At 39.8% G+C, this 27,692-nt stretch overlaps 2 protein-coding genes and 1 long non-coding RNA gene across 12 annotated transcripts in view; 2 read left to right on the top strand and 1 right to left on the bottom strand.

The window, feature by feature from the left end:
- STAM2 (signal transducing adaptor molecule 2) overlaps nucleotides 1–8,891 on the top strand; it is a 48,489-nt gene extending 39,598 nt beyond the window's left edge. For 4 of the 5 annotated variants that reach the window (XM_036996046.2, XM_036996044.2, XM_036996043.2 and 1 more), the window contains 3 exons: nucleotides 3,294–3,447; nucleotides 5,737–5,906; nucleotides 7,292–8,891. In XM_036996046.2, the coding sequence (XP_036851941.2) occupies nucleotides 3,294–3,447; nucleotides 5,737–5,906; nucleotides 7,292–7,520 (553 nt within the window). In that variant the 3' untranslated portion in view covers nucleotides 7,521–8,891. Of the gene's footprint in view, nucleotides 1–3,293; nucleotides 3,448–3,771; nucleotides 5,709–5,736; nucleotides 5,907–7,291 lie in introns of those variants that run through there. The other variant, XM_073241449.1, reaches the window with a different exon arrangement.
- On the bottom strand, nucleotides 1,970–25,011 carry LOC140850489 (uncharacterized). The gene is made up of 2 exons (XR_012133396.1): nucleotides 24,916–25,011; nucleotides 1,970–2,186 (listed from the first exon to the last, which is right to left on the bottom strand). It is a non-coding gene; the product is annotated as an uncharacterized lncRNA (long non-coding RNA).
- The window catches only part of CACNB4 (calcium voltage-gated channel auxiliary subunit beta 4), a 248,047-nt gene continuing 244,376 nt past the window's right edge, over nucleotides 24,022–27,692 (top strand). Inside the window, exons 1-2 of one of the 6 annotated variants that reach the window (XM_073241450.1) lie at nucleotides 24,022–24,471; nucleotides 24,949–25,032. In XM_073241450.1, the coding sequence (XP_073097551.1) occupies nucleotides 24,415–24,471; nucleotides 24,949–25,032 (141 nt within the window). In that variant the 5' untranslated portion in view covers nucleotides 24,022–24,414. Of the gene's footprint in view, nucleotides 24,472–24,615; nucleotides 24,726–24,948; nucleotides 25,033–27,692 lie in introns of those variants that run through there. The other 5 variants (XM_073241451.1, XM_073241457.1, XM_073241453.1 and 2 more) reach the window with 5 other exon arrangements.

Below are 27,692 nucleotides of genomic sequence, written 5' to 3'. Positions count from 1 at the left end.
TGTTTTTTTCCTTGTATTTCTGTTTCTGTTGTCCTTTTAATGTCATTATCCCATGTAGTCTTACCTTCCTGAGAAATAGCAGAGCGCCGAGGGGTAGACTACCAGAGTCCTATGCCTTTACCTTAGTTTTGCCCCCTGCTTCTTATTATTCCTCAGGGCTTCCTACCTGAAGTCAGGGAGAGAAGCTGGAGGGAATGGAAGACCCAGGGTAAGGCTTCACGGTTCCATCAGCGTCCCTTTCTAGATATTATTTACTGAACTCCTGTGTCAAGGCAGCACAAGAACAGGAACTACCTTATCTGCCCTGACTGAGAAGAGTAGAAGCAGCTAGTTTTTTCCTAGTCCCTGGAGATTATAATCTTCGCTCTGTGGGGCTTTTTTAAAAATAAATTTTTGTATTTGCTACAGAAATGAAAAATCCCTGTCACAATTAACGAAATGATGGTGGTAGTTTCATCCTATTTTGTTGTTCTTATTTTGAAGAAAGCATTAAGTGCTTACTTATACACCTTCTTTGGTTTCGGTGCAGAGATGTTAATGGTCAGTGAATAATCAAACTGGAAAAGATTAAGAAGAAAAATGGTCAGTATTACCTTAGGTGTGGCTAGGAGTACAGTCATTATAAACCTTTCTGAGCCTAAAAATAGTTCATATCCTTTAACCCAGCAATTTCAGGCCCATAGTAAATACATAGGAATGTATGCAAAGGCTGAGCTTTACAGTATTTTTCATAGTATTATTTATATTAACAATTTGGAGCTAAAATATCTTTAAGTGGTTTTAAAAAAAATTATATACCCCCGCATTCTACAGTACAAAGCATTGTCATCAGTAAATATCTACTGACATAGAAAGATATACAATAGTAAAAAAAAAGCAGAAGATATGACAGTGTAATCTTATTTTTGTTGATAAAAATATTTTCAAAGGAAAAGGTCTAGAGCAACTAAAAATCAGAGTGGCCATTTCTGATACGAGTTAATTTTTTTAGTGAGAGCTTACATGTTAACCAGTTCCCATTGATTTCAGTTTCTGAACCGGCCAGCTTGCATTTTCTAGTCCATGGGAGTATTTCTTCAACACATTTTTATTTACTATTTAACCTTCTCAAATTCAGAGATAAATAAGATACCATTTCTTCCCTTGAGTGGGTCATCATCAGTTGGTTTTTCCTAATTAAAAAAGCAACTTTACTGTCAGAAAATTAAATTTTACATTTCATTTCTGTATGTCATTGAACCGAATGAAATTTTGAAACATTGATCACCCTAAGAAATTATATGGGGTAACATGTGAATTGACTCCAAAATAGATTAGATAGATTTATGAAAGAGATCCGTAGTCTGAACTTAACCGTGATCCAGAATGTACTCATCTTATTTCCTACTACCTTCTGAAAATCATTTTCTGTGTCCTTGATCAAACTGCCTCTTTCCTTCTTCCCTGTGTACCCTTCTTGTTCCTTTTGCCTTAATTCCCCTGACCTAACTCAGTCTTCCTTTCTCGGCTTGGCCTATCCATCATTCCTCAGGTGCCAGCTTACATCCCAGTCTACCACCACCCAAGTTAATCTCCTCTTATAAACTCTTCTGTTCCCTACCTATTTCATATAATTTTGCCTTCAGTTATACACTGTCTTGTATCATTTGCTATTTTTCATGTTCTTAGTAGCCTTGTCTCCCTAATAGATTGCAGTGTCTTTGAAGAAGACAAACACCTTTTAATTTTCTGTCCTAATATAGTGTTGGGCACAGTCCGGTCAAAATTTTTACTGTTTTGTGGTTATGTCTCAGATCTTTAAAGGTGATTTAAAACACAGTCATTATGCCCTTCTGTGTCCTCCTAGTGTTTCCTCAGTGTACCTGGCTATATGGACCAAATATACCTATGGTTAGTTCTTGGTGACACATTTGTTAACATGGACACTAATTTCTGAAGCTTCCTTTACAACTTTCAACTTTACAAAATCAGCTTTACAATTTATATTTATTAAAATAAGAGTTTGAACTATTTTTATAGTCACACATGCAAGAGAGGAAACTGCATTTGTATGTTTGTTTCAGATGTAACAGATTCTAATAGAGGAAAGGTGACAAGTCTTGATAGAACTCAGTCCAGGTCATTGATTTGGTAGTCCTGTGTCTGGTTGCTTGCCTCTGCCTCTTGTTTCTTGAGGTTCTCTGTGTCTATAATAAAAAGAACTACATTTAATGAATAGCTTTGTTACTTAGGCCAGATAAAGTACCCATTTAGCTTATATGAACTTGTCAGTCACAAAGGGAGTCTTTATTGCTCCCAGGAGAACACAAAATTCTACCAAGTCAGAAGGATTTGCTCTGGAATTCCTTGTGCAAGTTTAAAAATGCCTTTATTGTATTTGTTAACACACAATAAGGTATCTAGTTTACTTGATTTTCTCAAAAGAAACCAACAAATGAGCAGCAGAGACTAGTTTATATATACAGACGATTCTTGAATAATATGGATATGAACTGTGTAGGCTCACTTATGTGGATTTTTTTCAATAAATGTATTGAAAAATTCTTTGATTTGTGACAATTTGAAAAAACTTTCAGACAAACTTCATAGAATTATTGAAAAAAAGCATATGCATAAAATATATGTAGATACTAATTTCTTGTTATCATTTAATATCATAAAATCAACAGCAGGCTATTTAGGTAGTTAAGTTTTGAGGGAATAAAAAAAATAACGTGTTTTCTACTGCCTAGCGAGTCAGTGCCCCAACCCCCTTGTTTCCAAGGGTCAGCTGCACATTGTTGTCACTTGCATTTTTCAAGGATAATTGCTAAATTTATTTTTCAGTTGATCCTTTCATAATATAAGCAAATGGAAATGTGTGTGATTTTGTTTTATTTCAGTCATATTGTACTTGGTAACAGGCTCTGGGCCTTGACTACTTTCTTCTACCAAGTCTTTTAATTAAGGCTCAGACTCTTCCGAAATTGTGAAATTATTCTTTGTAATTGAGTTTTCAACAGAAACTGATAACATATGAAACAAAATTCTCCTAGCATCAAAATTATAAGTTGACTGCATTTTATGAGGTGTGAAAAGGACCTTCCCTAATATTATGAAGTCAAATCAGCCTAGTTATTACAATAATTAAATAATTTCTCCTCCCATTTTTCTTTTGTGAGTATTTTTTCATCGTATATAAAAACCTTTTAAAATATGAATAGGAAATGTGGTAGACTTAAAAAATTACTTATGTTACTAAATACATGCTTACAAACTTTGAGGAGTATTAAAGTGCTTTTCTTCTATACCAGGAAGCATTCCGAATTGTCTGAATTAAATGTAAAAGTATTGGAAGCTCTGGAACTATATAACAAATTGGTGAATGAAGCACCCATTTATTCAGTCTATTCAAAGCTCCATCCTCCAGCACATTACTCACCTTCATCAGCTGGGGTTCCAATGCAGGTGAGCAAGATTTTAGAGAACAATTTCTAAATTAAAAAAAAGTTTAAATGTCTAAAGTAGTATTAAAATTTTTATGGTCCATGAACAAAATTATAAAATTCATCTTTGATTGCCAAAAACATGTGGGCTGTTAGTGTACAGCAGGACAAATTAGATACTGATATTTCACAAATACATTTTAGTTCATTTTTAACATGAATGAAGGGACCATTAAAGTATATGAAGGGAGTCTGGTTCTTCATATTCTTTTGTAAATATAAAGCATAAATCCTTTACGTAAGGATAAAGCCTTTCTGTATATAAAATATAAATCCTTTGATTTAGGACAGTGCCTCGCACATCAGAAGTCCTCCAGGTGAAATACTGATGCTGTTCCTGTTGCTCAACAAGCAAGATTTACCACTTCTTTTAAATTCCTGTCAAGATTTCTTTTACTATATGTAATGATTAAAGGCCTAGCTAATGAACTTTTGTTCTCAGATCATGCTTTATATTTTCTCTTCTTAGTTGCATGACTTAAATTATTAAAAATAGATGCCTGATGAAGAAACAATGCAGGCCCACAGGTGCAGGTTCCTTAAGCCATTCATGAACAAAATATTTTCCCAGGACTTCACACCTTTCCTGTGCTTCCTAGCTGAAGTGCATACTTATGTTTATCAGTATCCAGTATTCTGGATTTTTTTTTCAAATTTCAGCTAATTATCAGTTGAATTCAGAATGAGCTTGAACATAATTCATGTTGATTTATGAAAACTGGTATGTACAGGAGTGTGTGAAGGAGACCCCCAAGGAGAAAAGATAGAATGTGGGTGCATAATCTAGATGACTTGACTCAACATAATTGTTAAGTAAAAAAGGGAATAGTTACTATGGGAACTGTCACATTAGACAAGATACATTTAACAAATATGCCATGTCCTGAACTTCAGAAAGTGATGGAGGAGTCATTACATACGAGGGTAGAAAGGATTTCTGGGTGCAAAAGACAGGTGGAACTTATTCAGTGTTGCTTCTGTTTTCAAAGATATTTGCTGCTGCTATGAAAATGTAACAACATAGAAATGTTTCCACCCTTGTATGAGATAAACTATATGTTATATTTGCTTCTTTGTGGGCCTCTAGAGGTTACTGTTCCTGTGTCAGGTTTTTGTGTTCATCTGCATGCTATTTGCAATCTGTGTTTTGTTAAGCACAGCTCATTTCTTTAAAAACTTAGAGTTTTATTGGTTTGAATCTTCCTAGAACCTGTGTAACTATTCATGTGTGATAACATTTGAAAAACTCAAAGTTCCTGTTCTAATTTGAAAGTAAATTCTGTACCTAGAATAAATTGAGGTAGCACAACACTAGTTGTACCTATCTATGGAGGCCACTCAAGAATGCTAAACAGCAGAAGATGTTCATTCCCTCTGGTCAGTGGGTTGTTACATGTCTGCCAAGGAGGTGATATGAATTGCATTTAATCTAGTTGATTTGCCATTTCCGTCATTGTAAATTTTCATGTCAGCGGTCTTTGCTTTAAAAACAGCTTGACTTAAAACTGAAGCAGTTTATTTACATTATATTCAACATATAGCATTATTTGTTTACTGTATCATCATTAAAATGTACATTGTTTTGAGTGATGATAGATCCTGTCCTTAAGAAGATATTATTGTGAAAATTAATTAGGGCATATATCAATATCCAAAGAGGTTTAGACCTTTTTGTTATTTCCTGAGCATACATGTTCTTCACCCACAGTTCTTAAGGTAGGAACTGTCTGTCCTAAAGGTAGGAAATAAAGGGGACATTGCCAGAAAGGGCTTGCACCCTGTTCTGCTGCCACTTATCCTTCAACTCACTCTGCTAGGTTTCATTCTTAGGAAGGAGTTGCGTAAGTCATCCTTGGGTGGGGATGAAGAAGGCCATCATTCGGATGGTGACTTGAAGTGATGATAGGCTGCCCTTCAAGGGGGTGTAGTTTTCTGTGGCTCTACAGCAGGATGTGTTCCTAAGCAATAGGTCACCTGGATGGGTTCAAGTGTGCTACTTAAAAATACACCACCTCCCTTCCTTTCAATCTCCAGTAAAATAAAAAAACAACCAAGTAAATCATAAATTTCCATTTTTTGGCACTTTGATTTGGAAGCTCTCCACTTTTAATACAGTGGATAGATTGGTGGAACCAGATTGCTCTCCAAAGAGCTCCAACATTTTATTTCATTGAAGTCTTTAAAGTTTTAAAATATTATTAAGCCAGTGTTTGGGAGACCAGGGAGTCAACTTTATCTCTTTGGTTAATAGACATACCCAGTTCAGTCACATGGTGGAAATTATATGGGTCAAAGTATTCACCAAGTCACTGTTGCCCAGAGCTACAACCTAGGACCAGATCACATTGGTCCACTGAGATCTCTGCCTCCAAATGTGAATTCCTCAGTGACAACACAGCCTACTCAAACTCCATACTTAAGGTAAGTTTTCAGAAACTGCATTAATTTTGTAATTATATACATTAAATTTTCACAAACTTTCAGAATGAGGACAAGTAGAACCTTCTCTTTGTAACAATAGTGCCATCTTTTACTATTGCGATGAAGTTACAGAACTGCCATTCATAATCCTATGCTCTAGCTTTGCTACCCATACTGGAATGGTTGTCCAACATCACTTATAATCTGGGTCCCTGGGACAAAATTAAGCTAACTGTCCCTTACAGGAACTGAGCCCATAATATACCTAACACTGTGCTGTAATCAGCCTAGCAAGTAGTCCTAGACATATTTATCTACATGCATTCCTAGAAATCAGAAAACTGTTTTACTTTGACTCTTAAAAAGAAGTGTAGTGTGTTTGAGCTGTGGAATTTGTAGTCTGATTTTTTTATACTAACACTTGAATTCTGAAAATCATGTTAAATCTTGCCTTTACTAGCTTTGCTTAATTACACAAAATGTTCATTCAATGTAGTAATGTGTAGATTAACTCTAAGGTCTCTTTCCGCTCTTAAATGCCATGAACATACATTTTAGGTATTATCTGAAAATTTAAAAAACATGTTCATATTGATGATTCAATTAAAATGTAAAATTTTGTTATCCTGATCTGGAGTAGTGTAGACATTAATCCTCCTGTACTGTAAGCCGTATATTTGGTGTAATTTAAAATTATGTATCTCTTAAAAGAAATCTATGCTATAGTAAGTTATAAGAACAAACAGAGGTCCTGCAATTTGGGTGACTTTTCAACTTAGTTTTTTGTTGTTATTGTTGTTTTTTTGTATAGTGTTAATAAGCAGACTGCAGGTCAGGACAATTTTGAGGATAGATTCAAGGTTCTGTACAGATTTCACTGGCCTGTCTGCCTTAATTATTTTTATGTAGAGACTCAGGTTAAGCTGACTAGCAGGGGCAGCTTTGAAAGTGCCCTACCAAGGGAAAGTATAAAGAATGTGTGATGAAAAGAAGTGGCCTCCTGTGTGCTGGACTGAGAGGCAGGGGAAGGAGAACACAGTCGAAGGTATACTTGAACTGGGGTTCTGAGGACACGACTGTCAGAAACAGTGTGTATCCCCTCAAAAGTTTTTAAAAATGTTTTTGGGGAGAGGTTTTGGAGAAAAAAATGTAATAGGTCTTAGAATCTTGTATTTGTTTGTTTTTGAGTACTTCCTTCTTACCACTTACAAAATTACATGAACAGTATTGGATAGCTGGAGTGATTCAACCATAATCTGAATAGGACTGAGTACTTTAAAAGATAGGAAAGGCATTTTTACTTTACTTAAATGATGACTGATTTCTGACCATAACCTAGATAATGCAAAGTAAATGTAATTTTCTTTTTAAAATTTTGTGTGTAGCACTGGACAAGACCCTATTTCCAATCCTACTTATATGAACCAGAACTCTAACCTTCAATCAGCTACCGGTACAGCTGCGTACGCACAGCAGATGGGGATGTCTGTGGATATGTCATCTTACCAGAACACTACTTCCAGTTTGCCGCAGCTGGCAGGCTTTCCGGCAGCAGTTCCAGCTCATTCAGTTGCACAGCAGCAAACAAATTACCATCAGCAGCCTCTCCTTTAGAAATAAACCAGGCATTTTCTTGAAGGCCTTCCTAAATTTATTACTCAACCCTTGTGATTCTAATCTGACAATATTAAAAGGAAAAAAATTTTTCTCAAAAGGGCCGTGAATAAATAAAGCACAAAAACTTACTCTACTAGGCCCTGGAAGTTTTTTTTCAGTCCAGTTTGTTTGAAGTCAAACCTTTGATCAGAGGCAGCTTCAAGTTGCTTCTAGTTCATTCTATCTTACTTTCAAATCTCACACAAATCTGGACACCCATATAAGTATCCTTATGACACTAAGCAGCATGAGATAGAAGTATCAAAATTTTACTTTCAAGAAACCACCATTTACCCCTAAAAACCTCACAATAATTGGGAGAGCACTGAAACCTTTTAATATTTCTTGTCTGCATATTTTTTTCAGTTTCCTGCACACCATTATTTTAAAAGGCAAACATCTTTTTGTGTAAGCATTTAGCTTGCCAACATATTTCCTTTTGGCTCCTTAAATTGCAGTTGTGTTTGCAGTACTGTCAGTTTTGCTCTCTGTGTTATGTTGAGTAATAATTAAAATTTAACTGTCTACAGAAGCAAGAGCAATTTGGAAGGAATGAAAATGTTTTCTGTTATTAACACTGAAGACCATGTAAATGCAGATGTATGATAAAGCATTTAGCTAGTCCCCCAGTGCCAGAAGTGGGCTCAGGAATTCTCCACAAAACATTTTCATTCCCTGGAGAAAGATATTTATTTTCCTACAAGGGTCCCTGGTCTTTAGAATTGCCACTAATGACCTTTTCAAGTGACTTTGGCCATTCGCTAATGAAGATATGGCCCATTTGTTTTCCTGACTGGAGTATGGTGTGGAGAGAAGCTGCATTTCCTTTTTATGGATTGTATGTGAATTTGAGCCATGAGACATTCCTAATAATTTGTTGTGATGTATACCAAGCATGGATGGTAAGTGTGTTTTTACTTATGTGTTGTTTCTTTAAAGAGGTGTTTCAAATACCATTGCTATTCCAGACTGTTGAAAACTTCAGCCATTCGATCCACTGGTAATTCTAAGCCTGTGGAATAATAGCAGGCAATGGATTGATAGGGAATCTGTCAAGACAGTTTTTCTGAAGCCTGTGTTTTAAATGTATAAATGCAAACTTATAGTGCTATTGGATTCCACATACAGAAGGAATTGGGTAGTAAACCACTAGGGATTATTTTCTTTCCTAAAAATTTGCACACTACTGCATCATCTACCAACTTTTTAGATAATACAAACTACATATGCTTACCAGATACATGATATTTAGAACTGGGGAAAAAAGTAGACATAAGTTTAGCTTTTAAAAAGTTACTTGCATGAAGCAAGATTTCTTTTTTTTTTTTTTTAAAGAAAGCCTTTAATCTACTAAGAATCCATTTAAAGACAATACTCTGGAAATTTTTGTCATTTATCTATTTACAGAAATTTGGTTACAAGTATGTTCCTGTTTCAAAGAAACTGTACCCTGGGACAAAAATAGTCTATACTACTTGGTCTACGTGTAAAGGGAAAAACAAGCAGTATTTGAAAGCTCAACTTCTTTCATTGTCTTATTTCAGATATAAGTAACTAGAAAGTTTTAACCTGTCTCATGTTCTGTTTTTCATCCAGTATTTTCTTTTCATGTGAATTCAATTCTATATAAAAAAATTCTACAATGGCACCTTACTTTTTTGAAAACAAATCTATTCTTTAAAAAAAGAAAACAAAAAGATTTTGCAAAGCTGCTCTTGATGATAGTTAATGTATGCATATATGGAAAATTGTCCTTGTTTTTCTCTCAAACAATATTTAATAAACAGTTACTTTAATGTTTGTGTAAATATTTCATGTATAATTGAGATCTGACTTGTAAATGTTTAATTCTGCTTAAGTCTGAACTAGTATAAATACTGCACACCCATTAAATTGGAATCAATTAAGTTCACCTAATATAGTTTTGGAATAATATGACATATATATAAATAGTGTATACTGGCATTTATCTGTGAAATTTTACATATCCAGAAGTTTCTTCTCCCTCTTAAATTAAAAATAATTTAATTTTTGCCAAACTAATGAATCTTGTGTTACAGGTCGTTGATAGTTTAAAAATGTTACTAAATCTGTGCTGGGATACTTTCGGTGTTTATAAGAAATACAGGGTTGGTTGGCCACTCCTGCCGCCATTTTGTGTCTGTGGAGAAAAAAGCCTGTGTGGCGGCTGGAAGTGCGCCGACATCACCGTGAGACGGCGGCGTTTCATAGCCGAGGTTCCCCATGAATCGTCCCCCAACGCCCCTCTGCGGTCAGCATGTGGTGAAGCCGGGCCGCGGGACCCGGGGAGAGGAAGGGGGGTCGGAAGGGAGGCGCGGTACCGAGGGCGGCTTGGCTTCAGTGATGGACCTCGGAGCGGGCCAGGCGCCATGTCGGAGCCAACGCCGGCCGAGGCCGGTACTGCGGGGGCCGGGACGACGCCCGTTGCGGTTGTCAGTCATCCCTCCAAGACCTGACCTTCAGTAACCAACCGCACATCAATGTGCTGACCATTCTTGCCGAGGAGAACCTGCCCTCCGCCAAGGTTTTATGCACCCCGCAGCCTCCTGTTCCTATAATACTCCCTGGTTTGGGTGTCAGCCTCATCCCAGGTCTCGCTTCCGTCCGAAGGGGGACAGCGCTCCTGTCTCCAACCCTCCCCGTCCAACTCAGGCTCGGGCTTCGGCCCAGGCTTCGAGCGTGGGCCTCTCGCGGCGAGGGAGAGAAAGGGTGGAGCCCCGCTTCCGCTTGCCGACTTCCTGTGTAGGCCACCGCCCTGTGCGGCCCGACCCACACGCTTTGGGCAGATCGCTTTGGGAGCGGAGACCCAAAGGCAGTTAGTGGTGTGGGGAAGTAAGCGGTAAAGCCGCTGAGCCCCCGGGGTAGGTGGGGAGTGGGCCTTCTCCCAGTTCCCCCCAAGACCCCTCTGGATATTGGTGCTCTGCGGGCTGGAAGGAGGTGAAGGGGGACCTGGGGGCGAGCTGCTGGTGGGTGGGAGCAGGGAATCGACCCGAGGGGAGCAGCCGCCTGTTAGGAGCCCAACATGGCGCCTGAAAAGCACATGATGTGAAAGGGAAGGGGAGAATCCATTCCCTTCCAGCAGGGCAGCTGCTCACACCCGTCAGCCCCATTTTGGGGTGAGGGCGGCTAGATACAATTTTAACTTTATTATCAGAGGGTCTAATTTACCCTCAAAAACGGGAAATTGGGGTTGAGGGTGGGGTTTGGGTGTGGGGGGAGGAGATCTTATCCGACCTGTAGGTGGCGAACTGGCCCAGTGGGTAACAAGTACTTGTAGTTTTTCTTTAAAGTTCAGGCCCTCCTCTTCGTCGTCTTTTTTTCCTCCCTTCCCTGATAGTGAAGATGTGCTTTTCTTCACCCCTTGGCAGAAGGGGCCCTCTGCCTCCCTGTATTTCCCTGTAGTCCTCCTCTTCTGTGGATTCATGTGGGAGCGATATGTCATTTTTTTTTTAAGTAAAGTTTACCGTTAAACTTTAGTTATAGTAAGTTTTAATAGCTTCCCAGTACTACGTTTTAAGTTATTTTTCAGGCTTGTACTTACGGTTTAGTTTTTTCTAGTTGCTAGTGATTGAAATTAATCAGGACGAGCCTCCTTTTAGCAGTGAACCCCTTTTAAAGGTTTTAACAACCACCACCGATACATTGTTCAGAGGCAGTTTCTGTCTAGTGTAAAACTGAGTGGTCTGACTCTAATAAATGGTTTTGAAATGTGTGACTGGTATTATAAATTTGTGAATAAAACATGTAAAATTAAAAATATATATAGGGTTACTATGTTTCATTTCCATGATGTTATGAACTGTATTTGAGACCTGTTTATAATTAAATTTTTTCTGCCAAAGGAGGAGTTAACATCAGATTTCTACATTTCGTTCATACTTATTCTTTTATCTAAAAAAAATATTGAAATAACTTATGCTTTTTCATATGAAATCTTGGTTCATTAGAAAAAATTCCTGAAAATTTATAATGAAATTAATTTCAGTAATGTACAAAAAATTTCCCCAGGGTGTTAAACTTTATGAAGTGGGATATGTTCATACGGTTTGGAAAATGCAATCTACCCACATTGGCTTGTAATTTGGCAATTTATTTATAAATTACCTGACCCTTAAATACAGTATTTATCAATTAGGATTTGAAAATATTTGCAGGTACATTGTCATCTTACACTATTTCAAGTAGTTGATATTTGACCACATAACTAATTTCACTCTATGCTTTGAAGATGGTTATAAAGTTTCACCTTCAAATTCCTAAAAAATTGATTTTAAATGTTTAAAAAAATTAAGGTTTAGGGATAAAAATTTTTAGAAAAATCAAGTATCAAGGCTTCTGTTAACAGGATTTATTGAATTGTTACGATTAGAAAGCTGAAGTTACTTCTGTAATAAATTATAAATAATAAAGCACCAATCTATCATGCTTTATTTCTGTCAAAAAATGTTTTTCTTATTTCTTAGATCAGTTTTAGTAAATAAATAAAGGGAGGACTAAACTCTAGAGGTTGGATTTATTTTTAGTTTGATTTAGTTTTTGTTTTTGCGGATTATTAAGATTTTAAAGTTTTCTCTGAAAGAATTGTTCTAATTTCACCAAGCTAAATTTGAATTAGAATTTTTTAAAACCTTACTGTGTCAAAAAAGAGAAATTTTGTTGCTTACCTAGTGTGGTGGGATGAGTACATCATCTCCAAAACTGCCCCCAAAATTCATGTTAACCGAAATGTCAGAATGTGACCTTATTTGGTAAAAGAGTCTTTGCAGATGTAATCAGTTAAGGATTTCAAAGTAAGATCATCCTGGATTTAAGTGGGCCCTAAATATCGACTCAGATCCTTGTGAGAAGAGAAGATGCAAAGACACAACGAAGAAGACATGTGAAGACGGAGCAGAGACTGCAGTTATGTGGCCAAAACTCGGGCTGCCTGGGGCCACCAGAAGCTGGAGGAAGCAAGGGAAGATTCTCTAGAAACTTCGGAGGGAAGGGAGTCCTGCTGACACCTTGATTTCAAATTTCTAGCCTCTAGAACTGAAAGAAGAAATTCATGTTGTTTGTAAGCCAGTAAGACGTACATTGTTATGGCAGCCCTAGGAAAGTAATAAACATACATAAAAGTGTATACAGTGGTGAGATCTGAGTAGCAAGCCTTCCAAACTTCTGCAAGATTGGGTAAAATTGTTACGAGTTCTGAGACAAACGTTTATGATCCAGTAGCAGTCCTTTATCTTTTCTAAAATAAAATGAGATTGCATGGATAAGTGCAACTAAGGTACCTATTAATCCCATAGTCCACTTTAACTGATTTTTTAAAACATTTCAATGATTTCTTTATGCCAGTGGTGTTAACAGGATTATAATTTACAGGCATACTATCCACTCCTCTTCCCGTCTTATGTAATGGGTATTGAATGAAAGGAGAAATGCTCAAAGGCAAGCAGAGGAGCAGAAGAAAAGAAAACTGGATGGATGTTTGCCACAAAGGCTACTGAAGGAACTTGGTTTTGTTTTTATTTTATAACATTTAATATCCTAATGAGGAAATAAAGGTTTTCCAATGCCTTTTCAGCAAGTCATTGACTACTGATCACATTTTGGTGTAGGGAGCCAGCCACCCTTTAAAAAAATGATTGAGGTGAACTCAGAATATAAAATTAACCATTTTAAAGTGAACAATTCAGTGGCTTTTCATTCACGATGCTGTGCAACCATCACCTCTGGTTCCCAAGTCAGAACGTTTGTGTCTGTCCGCTTTCATTCAGCATATTGAGGCTCATCTCCACATAACACTACATACATAAGGTTTGTATACCACAGTTTGTTTCTCCATTCATATGTTGATGGACACCAGTGGTTTCCACCTTTTGGCTATTGTGGGTAGTGCTGCTATGAACATGTGTACATGCATTTGAGCACTGTTTTCAATTTTTTTGGGTATATACTTAGTAGAATTACTGGGTCATATGGTAATTCTCTGTTCAATTTCTTTACAGTATCCTCACCAACGGTTGTTATTTACAATTTTTAAACAATTGCAGCCATCCGAGTGGATGTGAAGTGGTACTTCATTATGGTTTTTATTTGTGTTTCCCTAATGACTAATGATATTGAGCATCTTTTCATGTGTGTGTTGGCCATTTGCATATCTTCTTTGGAGAAAGGTCTTTGTAAGTCCTTTGCCCAGTTTTTAATAGGGTTGTCTTTCTGTTATTGATTTGTGAGAATTCTTTTTATATTCTGGATCCTAGACTCTTAGGAGATAATCATTTCCAAATATTTTCTCCCATTCTGTAGGTTGCTTTTTCATTTTCTTAATGATATTCTTTGATACACAAAAGTTTCTAATTTTGATGAAGCCCACTCTATTTTTTTCTTTGGTTACTTGTGCTTTTGTTGTCATATCTAAGAGTCTATTGGCAAATCCAAGTTCATGAAGATATATTCTCCTGTTTTCTTCTAAGAGTGTTATGATTTTGGCTCTTCTAATTAGGTCATTGATCCATATGAAGTTAATTTTTATACATGGTGTGAGATAGGAATCCATCTTCACTTTTCTGAATATGGATATCCAGTTGTCCCAACAACCATTTCATAAAGAGACTGTTCTTTCACTAACTACTTTCTGACACTGCTATAACATACCCGAATGGTAGGCCTGGGACATAAGTCCTAGGACTGCAGTGCATCAACCCCATAGCTGTATGGTTTGCAGCTCTAAGAGGTGACAGCGTTGTCCTCATCTGATCACTTCTGTCACACACCTAAAGTGGGTCAGTGCGATCCTGTTAGGATGTACCTCCCAGGGGCAAACAGATATCCCATGAACAGGTGTATTAGGTGTCAATGTAGAGACATCTTTACCTGTTGCATAGGTTTTTTTTCCTCCAAGTAACTTGAGACAAGTGAAAAGTGCATGTTCTAAATAGAAAATGGAACTTGGAAGCCCACCCAAAAATAATGTTTATCATATTTCCTTACTGGGAAACCCTTCCCCAGGAATTTTCACCTACATATCATCGGTCAGAACTGTGTCTGTCACAAGCTACCCTTAGAGGCAAGTGATTCTGGGAAAGCCTCTGTGAAGGCAGGGGAGAGGATAATTGGGAATGAAGGTCAAGTGAGCCATTTTTTAGTGTGCCACAGAGACAGACCTGTCCAAGTGTATTGCTATTCCATGGTTAAAGAAGCTCTTGTTTAGATGCTGTAATTCAAGCATACCGTAATTTTCAGTCAATAAAGGGTAGAATGAATGTATTTACATCTCCTTGATTGCTAAAACTGGGACTTTTTTTAAACCTCAGGAAAGACAGATGGAAGTGGACAGAGATGGGGATAGAAGCTTAAAACGGCTCCTGTCTCTGCTGTGTTGAAATGAATGAAAATATTAGACTTACTAGCAATCATTAATTCAGTTACATAATTATATGTTGGGGATACTGGGACCTTGAATTTCCAAGCCTGAGTTGTATTTGTGGTTTCCCGATGCACTAATGTGTAACCTCAGACACTGTGCTTTGACATTGAATTCTCATAGCACTTGTTAAGTAGGGTAGCTGGGAAAGAGGTTAAACAACCTTCACAAAGTCACACAGCTAGTAAGTGGCAAAGCTGGGGTTATAAACCAAGCTCTATCTGATGCTCAAGCATGTGATTTTTTCCCCCCACTACACTAGTGTAACTATTACTGGAAATAATTTGTGTATTGAGGTTGTCAGGTAATACCCTATAACAGGGTCCTTTCCCACAAATCACAAATTTGTGGAGTCCCAAAGGCTCACATGGGTATCAAATGCCTTCAGATGGGAGAATGCTAGTGTGAGGAAGAGTGTTACAGCGGCTGGATCTATTTAATGTGGACATTATAGTACAATTAGATCAGTGATGAGACCACAGTTTCATGTAAACAGACAGACTGAGAATCTGTGAGTAAGAGGGGTCAAACATGGGGGAAAACAGGATTTTATAGATTCTAAAGTCTTTAAAATAACATTACTAAGTAGGGTCTTCGTGATTTCACCCTTAGCAACCCCCTAACCTCTTTCTCACATACACACTAGATTCCAACTGCCAAATCCTAAATTCCTCAGGTGCCAATTTTGCTTTTCTGCAGCTGTGTTTGGCCCTGTTGTTTTTCTCTGCCTTAAATGCTTTTGTCCATCTAATGAATAATCTTCCCAGTTGTCAGCCCAGATTTCACTCCTTCTGGCCCCCAGACGGTGCTGCCCTTATGTAGCATCTTTTAACTGTTACAGGGGCTGCCATGTTGCTTTGGAGTGACCTGTCTCCGTCAGACACTATAGTTTGGCTCATTCAACATGCATTCCCAACCATCTTATTTATATTCTATGTGGGAATCAGTACAAGATAATAGTACTTGCCTTCCTGGTTTACAGCCGGGGATGGCCACATGACAAGGTTTTGGCCAATGAGATATGGGTCAGATTTCCTGAGGAGGGCTTCTTAGGACAGAAGAAAACTTTGGAAGAAAGGCTTTTGGCATTTTCCCCTAATGGCTTAGAGGCAGATGCAATGACAGGAGATAAAACAATCATATTGTGACCTTGAGGAAGAAAGTTATGGCTCAGGAAGAGTAAAGATACCTTGTTCCTTGATGACACAAAATTTTGAGTGGCTATCCCAGTTCTAGACTGTCTTCCTCTGGACTTACTCATATGTGAAAAAAGAAACCTTGAATCTTTTACTCCTGTTTGTCTAGACTACCGTTGAAAGGGTTTTACTGTCTGTATCTGAAAGTATTCCTACCCCAACTAGGTCTATAAAATCCTTCAGAAGTTGGAGCTGTGTTTTGTTCATTGGTGAATTCCCAGGAGCTACCATAGGTACATAATGTTTGTGGAATGAAGAATAAAAATGGATTTAGCAGAGAGCTGTATGGCACCTCACAGTAACTGGCATTCAATAAGTGTGTTTTCTTTCTTATCCTTGTGCTTATTATCATTATTCCATTTTAACGTGTGGAATCAGATGTATTTTTATGGTGGATGAGCATGTATTGTAGGATTTTGTTTTATTCCCCTAATACTAGTCAATCAGTGATGTATCTTAAACTCCAGGCTGTCTCAGAATCCAGGGAATATGGCGTTACTCCATCAAGAGACGAAGGGGACTAGGGTCCTAAGTGCTAAGAAGACCAATGGCTCTTTAAGAAGAAAACCCCCAAACAAACTTAGTGTCACCAGAGTTCATCAAATAATACTCCTGGGTGCTTTCCCGAGCAACATGCTCACTCCCCGACTCCGAGCCCAGGGATTGAATCAGAGGCAGAAACACAGCAAACATTTCTTTCTGACTCCTGGCAGTAAACTGCGTCACAGGCCCCTTGCTTGCTGGAGGAGGGGTGAGTGGTTAGGAAAAACAATAAATAAAGGAGTCACCTAGAAAGTTGAAAGGTCACAGATACTTGGACAGGTTTTATTAGCCAGAAACATTGCAAGAGGATATGGGGATTAAGAAAAAAGCAAATTGTACATAATGGTCCTGTCTGTACTGGATAGCTCACCTCTGTGTCCCACTCTTACATGATTATACAGGTTGTGAACTACTAGTACAGATTTATTCAAGCTCACTTCCAACTTTGAATCTCTATAAGCCTATGTTCTTCACTGGGGACAGAAAAGTAGGAAAACTAGAATTTGAATATTCTTTGGGGTTTAATTTAATCGTTCAGCACCTAATTTGAGTTTTTAAAAGAATATTTCTTTAAACATTGTAGAAAGAATTAGCATAATTTGTGACAGTTACCAAAAATGACAGCATGAAGACAATGAATGATAGAGTGACCAGATTTAATAAATGTATAGTTATCTTTTATGGAGGGTTGTATTGTTGCTTGTAGTTTCTTACTTTTCCCCTATGAGAGGATTAAATATATATCCATGCCTTGGCTCCTGGAGTGTGTACGTCCCGTTTAGTGAGTTTGATTTTCATTGAATGTCAGGTATTGGCCAATGGGATATGAGCCGATGCAGCGGATGCCCACATTTAAGCAGAAACCTCAAGAGGTACCATGGAATTCCTGGAGCTCTCTGGTTTCTGCCCTCTTCAGAGTTAGTATGTCTCAGATCGAGGCTGCTGCTTCAGCCTGGGCTGGGGAGTGGGAAGATGAGGAACAGAGCCACAGCCCAAATCGGAACGATGGTCTGCATGGTGGTGTAATCCACTAAGGTTTTAGGGTTATTTGACAAAGATGACAAATATGTCTGGGGAAAGACACAGGATGAAAATTTTAAATTAGCTAATAGATAGCATCTCAGTATAATTCCCTGTTTACAAGATACGAATTGAGTCTTCCCAGTGATATTTAAAACTTAGATTTAAAAAATTTACTGTCATTCCTATGAGTCATTTGTACCCTTTAAAATTGTACCCAGAGAATAGCATTTCCACTGGTTAGGGTTAAGAACATAAACATTTTTTATCTGATCTCGGAGAGTATAATAATCTTTAATATCCTCAAAGTCTATGGTTTATGGGCTCTTTGAAGGATTTTCAATGTTTGAACCAGAACACTGGGGGAGGTGAGGAGGGAGGGGGGTTAATGTTGGAGAAATTCAGTAGAACAAGAGAAGACAGATCCTCCAAGGCAAAATCTCAGAAAATTTACACCAGGGTTATTTGTTAAATATAAAAGGTTAATTTCACAAAACCACAATATGCAATTAAGCATATGTGCCACCATTGTGGTTCTATGATCTCCTATTAAAAATACAAATTATATTCTCCTAGATGCATAGACTCTAGGCAAAATGTATTATGATTTTATTTTTAAATATGACACACATTGTTGTCCTAGGATTCTGAGCTCTGAATCTGCAAATAATGTTTTTGTTTGTCTTAAACAGCACCTTGGACAAGACATCAACTATAGGAAGCACTTAACAAAATGTACTTACTAAGTGACAGAATAAAGTTTATGAACAGAGTATTTGTAGCTGCCCAAGTGATTTAGCAGTATCCAATGAGGAGAGGAAGCAGAGTATAATAATGGTCACTTGCTCTTAAGCAATTTATTATCGTGAGCTCAGATTCCTAATTTGCTAAATGTGGGGTTTGTTCTACAGGCTTACTGAATTCCCTTCCAGCTATAAACCTGCCAGATTTTTAAAAATAAGATTTTATTATGTGACAGTTTCAGATTTACAGAAAAATTGTCAAGATAGTAAAGAGAGTTCTTTACCTAGTTTTGTCTATTATTAACATCTTAACATGGTACATTTGTCATGATTAAGGAGCTCTTTCAGCTTGCTCCTGTCCTTGTGACATACCCCTAGTCATTGTGGGGATTTCTTGTAGAGCACTTTACTTTCTGGCACTGTAAGATGCTCCAGGTTTATTGTGTATATTTCCTGGCCTCATCCCAGAATCGGTCATTTCTTCAAGGTGCCCTGGTTTCTTTTACTAGAGGATGATTATTAGAAGCCAAGATCAGGGTACCAGATGTGTTTGTTGTTACTGAGATGCTATTATTTTTAGTCCCTTAATGGACAGCAAGAAATTACACATGTGTAGACTAACCTGTATATATGTACGTGTCTATAAATATTTCTGTGTATAGCTGTCATACCTCCATTAAGCTACACTTGAGCTCATCCTGATGTCTCTGACTCGAATCAATTACCACACGGCTCATCCTAGCCTTCTCCCTTTGCTTACCTGTAGCCGTCCACTCCAAAAGTGAAAACCTGGCCCCCCATCAGCTGCCATCCACTTATTGAGCAACTCAGTTCCAGGACAGACGTAAGTGCTTCCAGAGCTATTAACCGCCCCTCTCAGGAAGCAACGTCAGCTTCTGCACAGCAAATTTTGCCTTCAGACTTAGACGTTTCTCAGGCCAGTGTCCTTTCCCCATACCCTTCAGTGAAGCTGTTTCATATATTTGTCACAGTTATTCTTTCGCCACTTTGGCATTCCATTCTGGAATCTTCCAAATTCTAGATGGTTTTTTAAAAATTGGCACTCTATGTTGAGTTTCACTCTATGTGCTGTAAAGTTCCATAAACTGGACATGTCTTGTATCCACCATTGCCGTGCCATACAGAGTAGTTTCATCAACGGAAAAATAGCCCCTGTACCTCACCTATTCAACCCTCCCCCTTCTGAACCACCAACCAGTTTACACTCTTTATAACTTTGCCTTTTATAGAATCTCATATAAATGGGTATGTAGCCTCAGATGGGGTTCTTTCACTTAGCCACATGCGTTTATCATTTACCCGTGTTTTTTTATGGCTTGTTTGCTCATTTCTTTTTATCACTGAATAGTATTCCATTGTGTGATTGTACCACAGTTTGCTTATACGTTCACCTGTTGGAGGACATCTTAGTTGCTTCCAGTTTGGGACAACTATAAATAAAGTTGCTCTAAACATTTCTGTGTTCTTGTGTAGACCTAAGTTTTCAAATCAATTGTGTAAATAAATAACTAGGAGCATAATTGTTGGATTGTATGGTAGGACTATGTTTAAATTATTAAGAAACTGACACACTTCTAAAGTGCTGTACCGTTTAGCATTCCCTTTACCAATGAATAAGAATTCCTGCTGCTCCTAATCCCCACTAACAATTGGTATTGTCAATTTTTAAAAACTTTTAGCCGTTTTGATAGGTGTGTAGTGGTATTGTATTGTTTTAATTTGCTTTTCTCTAATGACCAATGATATTGAGCATCTTTCATATGCTCAGTTGCTGTCTATGTCTTTGGTAAGTTTGTTCAAATCTTTTTTCTATTTTTAAATTGGGTTCTTATTGTTGGGTTTCTGAGAATTATTTGTATATTTTGTATGCAAGTTCATGATCAGGTTTGTGTCTTGCAAATTTTTTTTTCTAGTCTATGACTTGTCTTTTCATTCTCTCAACAGAGACTTTTCACTAAGCAGGAGTTTTTAAGTTTGATATAACCCAACACATAAATTTATACTTCCTTGGCTTTTTTGGTGGTGGTATATATAAAACTTCATCATCAAACTCAAAGTCTTGTAGATTTTCTCCTAGAAGTTTTTGTTTGGCATTTTACATGTAGATCTGTGATTGATTTTGAGTTAATTTTTATAAGGTCTAAAGATTTTTTAAAAATAATAACTTACTTGAGATAATTCACCTACCAGATAATTCATCCACCTAAAAGGTTAGCTCAGTGGTTTTCATTACATTCTGAAACAGGTATATGCCTGCATCACTACAGTCAACTTCACCTCAAAGAGAAGCCCTGCACCTTTAGCTACCACCTCAGTACCGCTGAGACTCTTAGCCCTGAGCAACCACTAATCTATTTTTAGTCTCTATAGATTTTCCTCTTCTAGACATTTCATATAAGTGAAACATACAGTATGTGGCCTTTATGATTGATTTCTTTCACTTAGCATATTTTCAAGGCTCATCCATGTTGTAGCATGTATCAGCATGTCATTCCTTTTATTGCAGAATGACATTCCATCATATATACCCCACTTAGTTGAAGCATTCATCCAAATGTTGATGGACATTTGGTTGCTTCCACTTTTAGCTACTGTGAACTATGCAGCTATGAGCATTCTTGCACACGTTGGTTCACGAACACATGCTTTCATTTACCCTGGGTATATACCTGGGAGTGGAATTGCTGGGTGATATGGCAACTCGATGTTTAACTTTCTGAGGAAGTGCCAAAATGCTTTCTACAGTGACTGTATTGTTTTACAATCCCACCAGCAGTGTATCACCATTCCAATTTCTCATATCCTTGTCAATACTTGTTATTATCACACTTTTTGATTAGAGCCATCCTAGTGGGTGTAAAGTGGTATCTCATTGTCATTTTGATGAGCATTCCCCTGATGACTAATGATGCCAAGCATCTTTTCATGTGTTTTTAGGCCATTTGTATATCTTTCTTAGAGAAATGTCTATTGGGATTCTTTTCCCATTTAAAAAACTGTGTTATTTGTCTTTTTATTACTGAGCTGTAAGATTCTTTATATACATATTGTAGAAAGGAGCCTCTTATCAGTCATATCTTTGCAAATACTTTCTCCCATTCTGTAGGCTGTCTTTTCACTTTCTTGATAATGCCCTTTGAAGAAGTTCAAAAGTTGTTACTTTTGGTGCAGTCCACCTTATTTTTTCTTTTGTTGCTTGTGCCTTTGGTGTATTATCTAAGGAATGCATGGCCAAACCCAAGATCATGAAGATTTACCCTTATGTTTTCTTCTGATAGTTTACATTTTGAGCTCTTTCACTTTGGTCTTTGATCCATTTTGAGTTAATTTTTGTTTGAGATATGAGGTCTGGGTCCAACTTCATTCTTTCAGCTCTGGTGCTGGAGGCAGAGACAATGGTGCAACCCTCTCTGAGTGACACCCCCACTTCAGGAGCTGAACACTTGATAGGAAGAGGCAGCAGTCTCAGGTGTCCTGTCTTGCCTCCCCATGAGCAGTTGGGGCCCAAGGTAGAGCCTCCATCCTGAGAGTGGGGGCTGGGCTGAAGGGAACCCCCACCTAAGTGGGAACTTAGCCTCTGCAACAGGGATCTGAGAGTAAAATGATAAAGGCTGATGTCCTACCCCTCCCAGGAAAATAACCCTCCCACTGAGAGGTGAGGGCAGAGGGAGCCCTGTGTTCCAGGCTGTACCAGTGTGGAGTGGTTTTCCTTTTGCTCAGCTGGAGGGAAACCAGGAGGGAGGGAGTGGGTCTTGTTTCAAATATCACAGACTCTCTTTTTTTCTTACCGAGTTTCTTACTGACTTTTAGTGAAAAAATATTTCTTCATTTGCTGTGCCCTTAGACATTTCCAAAGATTTAAATGTCTTTTTAAAATACAGTTTTCACTAGTCTTGTTCTGGGTGGGTGCAGAAAACTCTCATGCCACTGTACATTTCTTTTTGATAACTCAAAGTCAGTGAGACTGTGGGCAGTGGAAAACCAGAAAACTCAAATTCTAGTCACCACAGAATAATTCATTCTGTATATATTGATTAAGTAGCAATTATGAAAGTGGCTCAGAATTAAAAATAGATTGATGGTAACTAAAACAAAGAGTTCTGTATTGGCAGACACACCATTACCCATCAGCTTTATGTAGTATCTACTTTATGTAACGTATAAGAATATAAAAAGCTAAAAATCTATTTTGGAAATTAGGAGATTTTCACAAAAAGGGAACCAATTAACTAAAGCAGCCTATATGCCCAGAGAATAAATGCTTCCATTTTTTGGAAGCATGAGAAACTATCCAGGACTAGAGAGGTCAGGGAGGATGTCTGTGGAGGAAGAGTACCATCCAGCTGGGTGTGGGGGTTGGGAGTAGGGCACAGTCCAAGGTAGACGTGTGAAGTAGGATGGTATTTGGTATGTTTGAGCAATAATGAGTACACCTGCCTGCTTGCTGGAAGGTCTGTATGAAGATACTAAGTTGGAGAAATGAGGTGGTAACCAGAAAAGCAGGGAAGAAAGGCAGGGTCTGGATGTTGGACAATGGGGTTTGGACCCCATGTTGTGGGCTGCTCCAAGCAATGAGTGCTTTTTAGAGAAGAGACTTGGGCAAAGACGTTCTAGAGAAATGACTTTGCCGATAGAGTGTGTGTGAGAGTGTGTGTGTGTGTGTGTGTGTGTGTGCGTGTGTGTACAGTAGATGAAGGTCTGATTTTTGTGAAGGGGGTAGAAATGGAAAGGAAGTATTTGGTGGCTTGTAAGATATACTCAGGAACTCAGTAAGGCCAACCAAGTGTTGAAACAAACATGGCGGTTCTCATCCAAAAAATCCTAGAATGCAAGGTGACATGGGCTGATTTAGCAATTTGAGACAGGATGCATATCTTATTGATGGATTTCTCATGCAGTAACTATAGTTAAACAGGATCTATTTTTAAATTCACATACGGTTTTTCTTCCTTCTTGTTATTCAAATTCCTCCTCTCCACAATTTTTTTGATCTCAGTCTCTTGGATGTTTCTGCACGAAGAAACCAAGTGTTGAAACAATAGCAAAATCGGGTATGGTTTCAAGGATGTTTCCTTCCTTGAAAATAGCTCCCCGTGTAGAAATGGGAGGCACGTGGCCAACTCTTGCCTTTTCAGCAGGTCTAACATGACCTTCAAAACTCCTAAGACATGCTGGTCTTCTGCGGGCTGCATCTCCAGACAGCCTCAAGCTGGCAGGGTCTCCCGCGGCTGCCTGCATGTACACAGCTTGGGGTACTGAAACTAGAGTTGATAAAACAATACAAAAACACGGACAAAAAGCAAACCATAAAGCCCCAGGCCTTACTAGTGGGCTGCCCGGGAAGTCGCATACAGGAAGGTTCGATTCTTGCCCTTTTAAAATTCGAGTGCAGCGCGCGCGCGCGCACACACACACACACACACACACACACACACCCCGGTCGGCTCTTCCCACTCCCTGCCACACTCACTGCACCAGTGTGCCTCCCCGAATCCTGATTCATGAGCCGTGCCACCTTTGTCTCATTTTAAACTGTGCAGACTATTTTAATCTTCCCACCCCCATTCCAGCGTTACCCCCTCCTTTCATCCTCTGGAAACCTCTGATGTAAGGCGCCCGCTAGGTGGGAGAGGGTTTCACCCCACCAGCTCGGGGAGGCGACATCCCGAGAAGCCCCTCTGCGGGACCTCCGCCTGCGGGGGCCCCTGCTCGGGACCCCGCGGTGCGCGCGGGGGAAGCGCCTCGGTCCCTTTAAGGCGTCGCGCACTCGAAGCGCGGGCAGGGAGCCCGGCGGCCGGCGCGAGTCCCGCGGCCGGGTGGGAGGTCCTGCGCCCTCCCCGCCTGCCGCCTCCGGGCCTCCGTCCCGCGCGCGCCGGCGGGCCACGCGGCCGTGAACCATGTCCTCCTACGCCGGGAGCGGGACCGCGGACGGGCCCCACTCCCCGACCTCGCAGGTACTGCCCCGCCACCTCCTGCCCCCTCCGCGGCCGCCCCGGAGCGCCCCGCCTTCGCGTCCGGGGCCGGGGCCCCCCGTCCGGCGGTCGGCGGCCCCGCCCCCTTCCCTCCCGCCCCTCCTCTTCCTCCTCCCCGCCCCCCACCCCTCCCGCCTCGGCCGGTGTCTGCGCTCCCGCTTGCGAGTCCGCGGCCTTCCCCAGCCGGTGCCGGGGACCCGGACCCCGCACCCCGAGAGTCTGTGTTAATGGATGTGGTGCGTGCTCGCGGGCTGCCCCTCCCGGGCATGTTCTCCGCCGTCGAGGCTGGGAGTGGGGTGGGGGGGCGGGGAGCCTGGGACCGCGGCGTCCCTGTGGGTGCGGGCTCTGGGGGCCGCGGGAAGCCGGTCCGGAGGCGCTCTCCGGCCCCCGGGGGGTGGGCGCCCGGCCCCGCGCTGCCGTCCTTACCGGCTTGTCTCTGGCCCCGTGTGTCGAGTGCAGGTGGCCCGAGGCACCACAACCCGGAGGAGCAGGTTGAAAAGATCCGATGGCAGCACCACTTCGACCAGCTTCATCCTCAGACAGGTAGGAGGCGGGCGCGGGGAGGCGGGCGGCAGGCTGGGGCGGCGGCCGAGCCCGCGGCGCCGGGGTCCGGGAGCCGAGCGCAGCCCCCTCGCGCGGAGCGGCGGGCGGCGGCTCCGCGTGCGCCCATTTCCCGGGGCCGGCGTGCCGGCCGCGTCCTCCTCCCCTGCTCCTGGAGTCTCCGCACCACCCTGGGAAGGTAGTCTGCGAGTGTGGACGCCAGTCGGCTGAGACCTGGTGTAGGTCAGGGACGCTCATCTGGAGACTGGAAGTATTTCTGGCTGCGCTTTTGGCGGGTGGGGAAACGTCTTTAAGACGCGCAGCTTGACTGAATAACCAGAGCCTCTGGGGTGGACACCTGGTTTGACAAGACTGAGAGTCAGGGGGTCTTTTCTCCTTCCTCCTATTTTGAATACTCTTCTCTGTCTAGGTCTTGGGAGAGATCTCCAAGCTCTGGTCAAAAGAAGGACACCTGGAGCAGAAAGTTTGGTCTCACTTTGGGACCGCTTCTTTGGTTCACTGAAGGCTGGCACTCAGCTCCGCGTCCTACACTTAGTGTTTATTTTCTAGGTGCTGGTTTTCTTCTGCATGGTTCTAGTGTACGTTGTGTGTGTTCTAAAGATGACCAGTTATGATGAAAGCATAGGTGTCTTTCACCTTGACACAGAAAATTAGTCCTTAATTTTCGAACTGTCCATGTGCTGTAAATGAAACCATCTCTACATAGCTAGCTGCTGGGTGCTTAGAGAAATCCTGCAAGAGTGAGTCACCTTGGTTTCTCTTTGAAACAGAGACTGCCGAGGTGTGTGCATTCTTGGTGACCTGGGAGGACTTTGGTGATCGCACGAGACGGTATAGCCCAGAGCGGTTGGAGTGACCTTGGGAAGTTTTTTCCTCCAGACCACTCAGAGCATTGTGTAATATGTTTTTAACCTGTGATGGTAGCTGTGGTGTGTTTCTTTAGTGATTATCACCCGATTTAAACTGGCATTAAACTCGAAATTGAACTCAGACCTCTCCTAAAGGGTTCATGTACGATATTTAGATATTTTTATGCAGATTTATTATGCAGATTTTCATTTTCTGTAGAAATAAGTTACTACTGCTATTTAATTCAGTGAGCAGTAAGCATATGCATTATTAAAATAGATATATTTTGGACTCTGAATTCGTAAAAGACCCCTTTGCAGTGCTTAGATTATTTAACGTATGTTCCTTGTCTTTAAAAATTTGACTTATGTGACTGAGATCTTGTTTATTTTGTGGGTGTCTATTTTTGGTAGTGGTTTATTGTTTCAAATTCTTAGAAATACTGATTGTACAGCAGTATATTCCATGAGCTGTTTGGCTGAAACTTTTGAGTTCATCTACATCATCACTTAACTAAGGCTTTATTCTCCCAAGCACATACAAAAACATTCTGTTATTCTTTCCTCAGTGTACTCCAAAAAGTGGTTGCAATAATGCATGTAAAACTTTGTGTTAAGTGTGGTGGTATGTGTTGGCTTAAAAATGTGAAAAATTTGCATGCTAAATAATTTTGAGAGTTAATTTAAACCAATACAGATTTTTAGAGCAAATATGTCGTTTGTCTTTCTGAAACTAGGTTTTGTTGGCTTAATAAAATGGTCTAATTCAAATTAAGGACATAAGTTATACAATTAAGTTATAATTGTATTATATACCCAATCTTACTATTTTTTCTCCACAAAAACAGTACATACATCTTGTGAGTATTTACAGTTCACGTATCCTACTTACATGATCTCATTTAAATGGTATGATAGACATATAATGGCTATGATGAAAATAACTGAGGGGTTTTTATTTCTTTGACATGAGATGAAAAATGATTGCAAGTGGAATTTTAATAGTATTTTTTTGTTAGAAAAATTGACAATTTTCATGCAAATGCCAAAAAAGTTTTTTAAAAAAGCATGATAGCTGTTTATGGTGTTAGAGCCTCATTATTTGTAGAATGACCACTGATTTATTGTTTTTGAAATCTTGATATATTAGAGTGATGGAATTTCTTGGTACTGTTTCAGTCTGTGTAGTGCCTTTGCATGCAAAGGAGATAGTGGGGATACCAGTTGAAATACTGCTGCTCATTTCACTCCTGTAACTTACAAAAATATGAAGGGAAAATTTTCACTTAAAGAAAGATTGATGTGTTGAATCAGATTGTAAGACTGGGCTGGTGAAGAATAGACAACAGGTCAAATTGGGAAACTCACCTAATAAAACAGTGTTTATTCTTTGAGCTGGTAAAAAGTTTCAGTGTTTGTGCATGTACATGCATACATGTGAGCTGGCCTGAAAATATGCAGACTGAGAAAGAGAGCCTGCCTATGCTCTAAGGACTGTTCACAAAGTCCCTCAGGCATTTTTGGCCTTGTTTCATTGTCTACTAGATTTCTGATCTCCACAATTTTAGGATGGATGGAGGTTTGGGAATGGATCCAGGGAGCAGTGAAATGGTTTCTCTGAGGAAAGGGGAGAAGTTTATTTTGCCACTGCAAGAAGAGTGAGCTAGGGTTGACCCAGTAATGTACACAAAGCATTCTTTGAAAATGTGATGGATCGATGTTGGTCTTTATTGAGGATTAAACTCAAGAACTGGCTGCAGAAAGGGATTATGAAAGGAATGACATTTTACAGCA

Source organism: Manis javanica, chromosome 7 (assembly GCF_040802235.1).
Source record: "Manis javanica isolate MJ-LG chromosome 7, MJ_LKY, whole genome shotgun sequence".
Taxonomy (NCBI): domain Eukaryota; kingdom Metazoa; phylum Chordata; class Mammalia; order Pholidota; family Manidae; genus Manis; species Manis javanica.
This window is presented reverse-complemented; position numbering and strand designations above follow the sequence as displayed.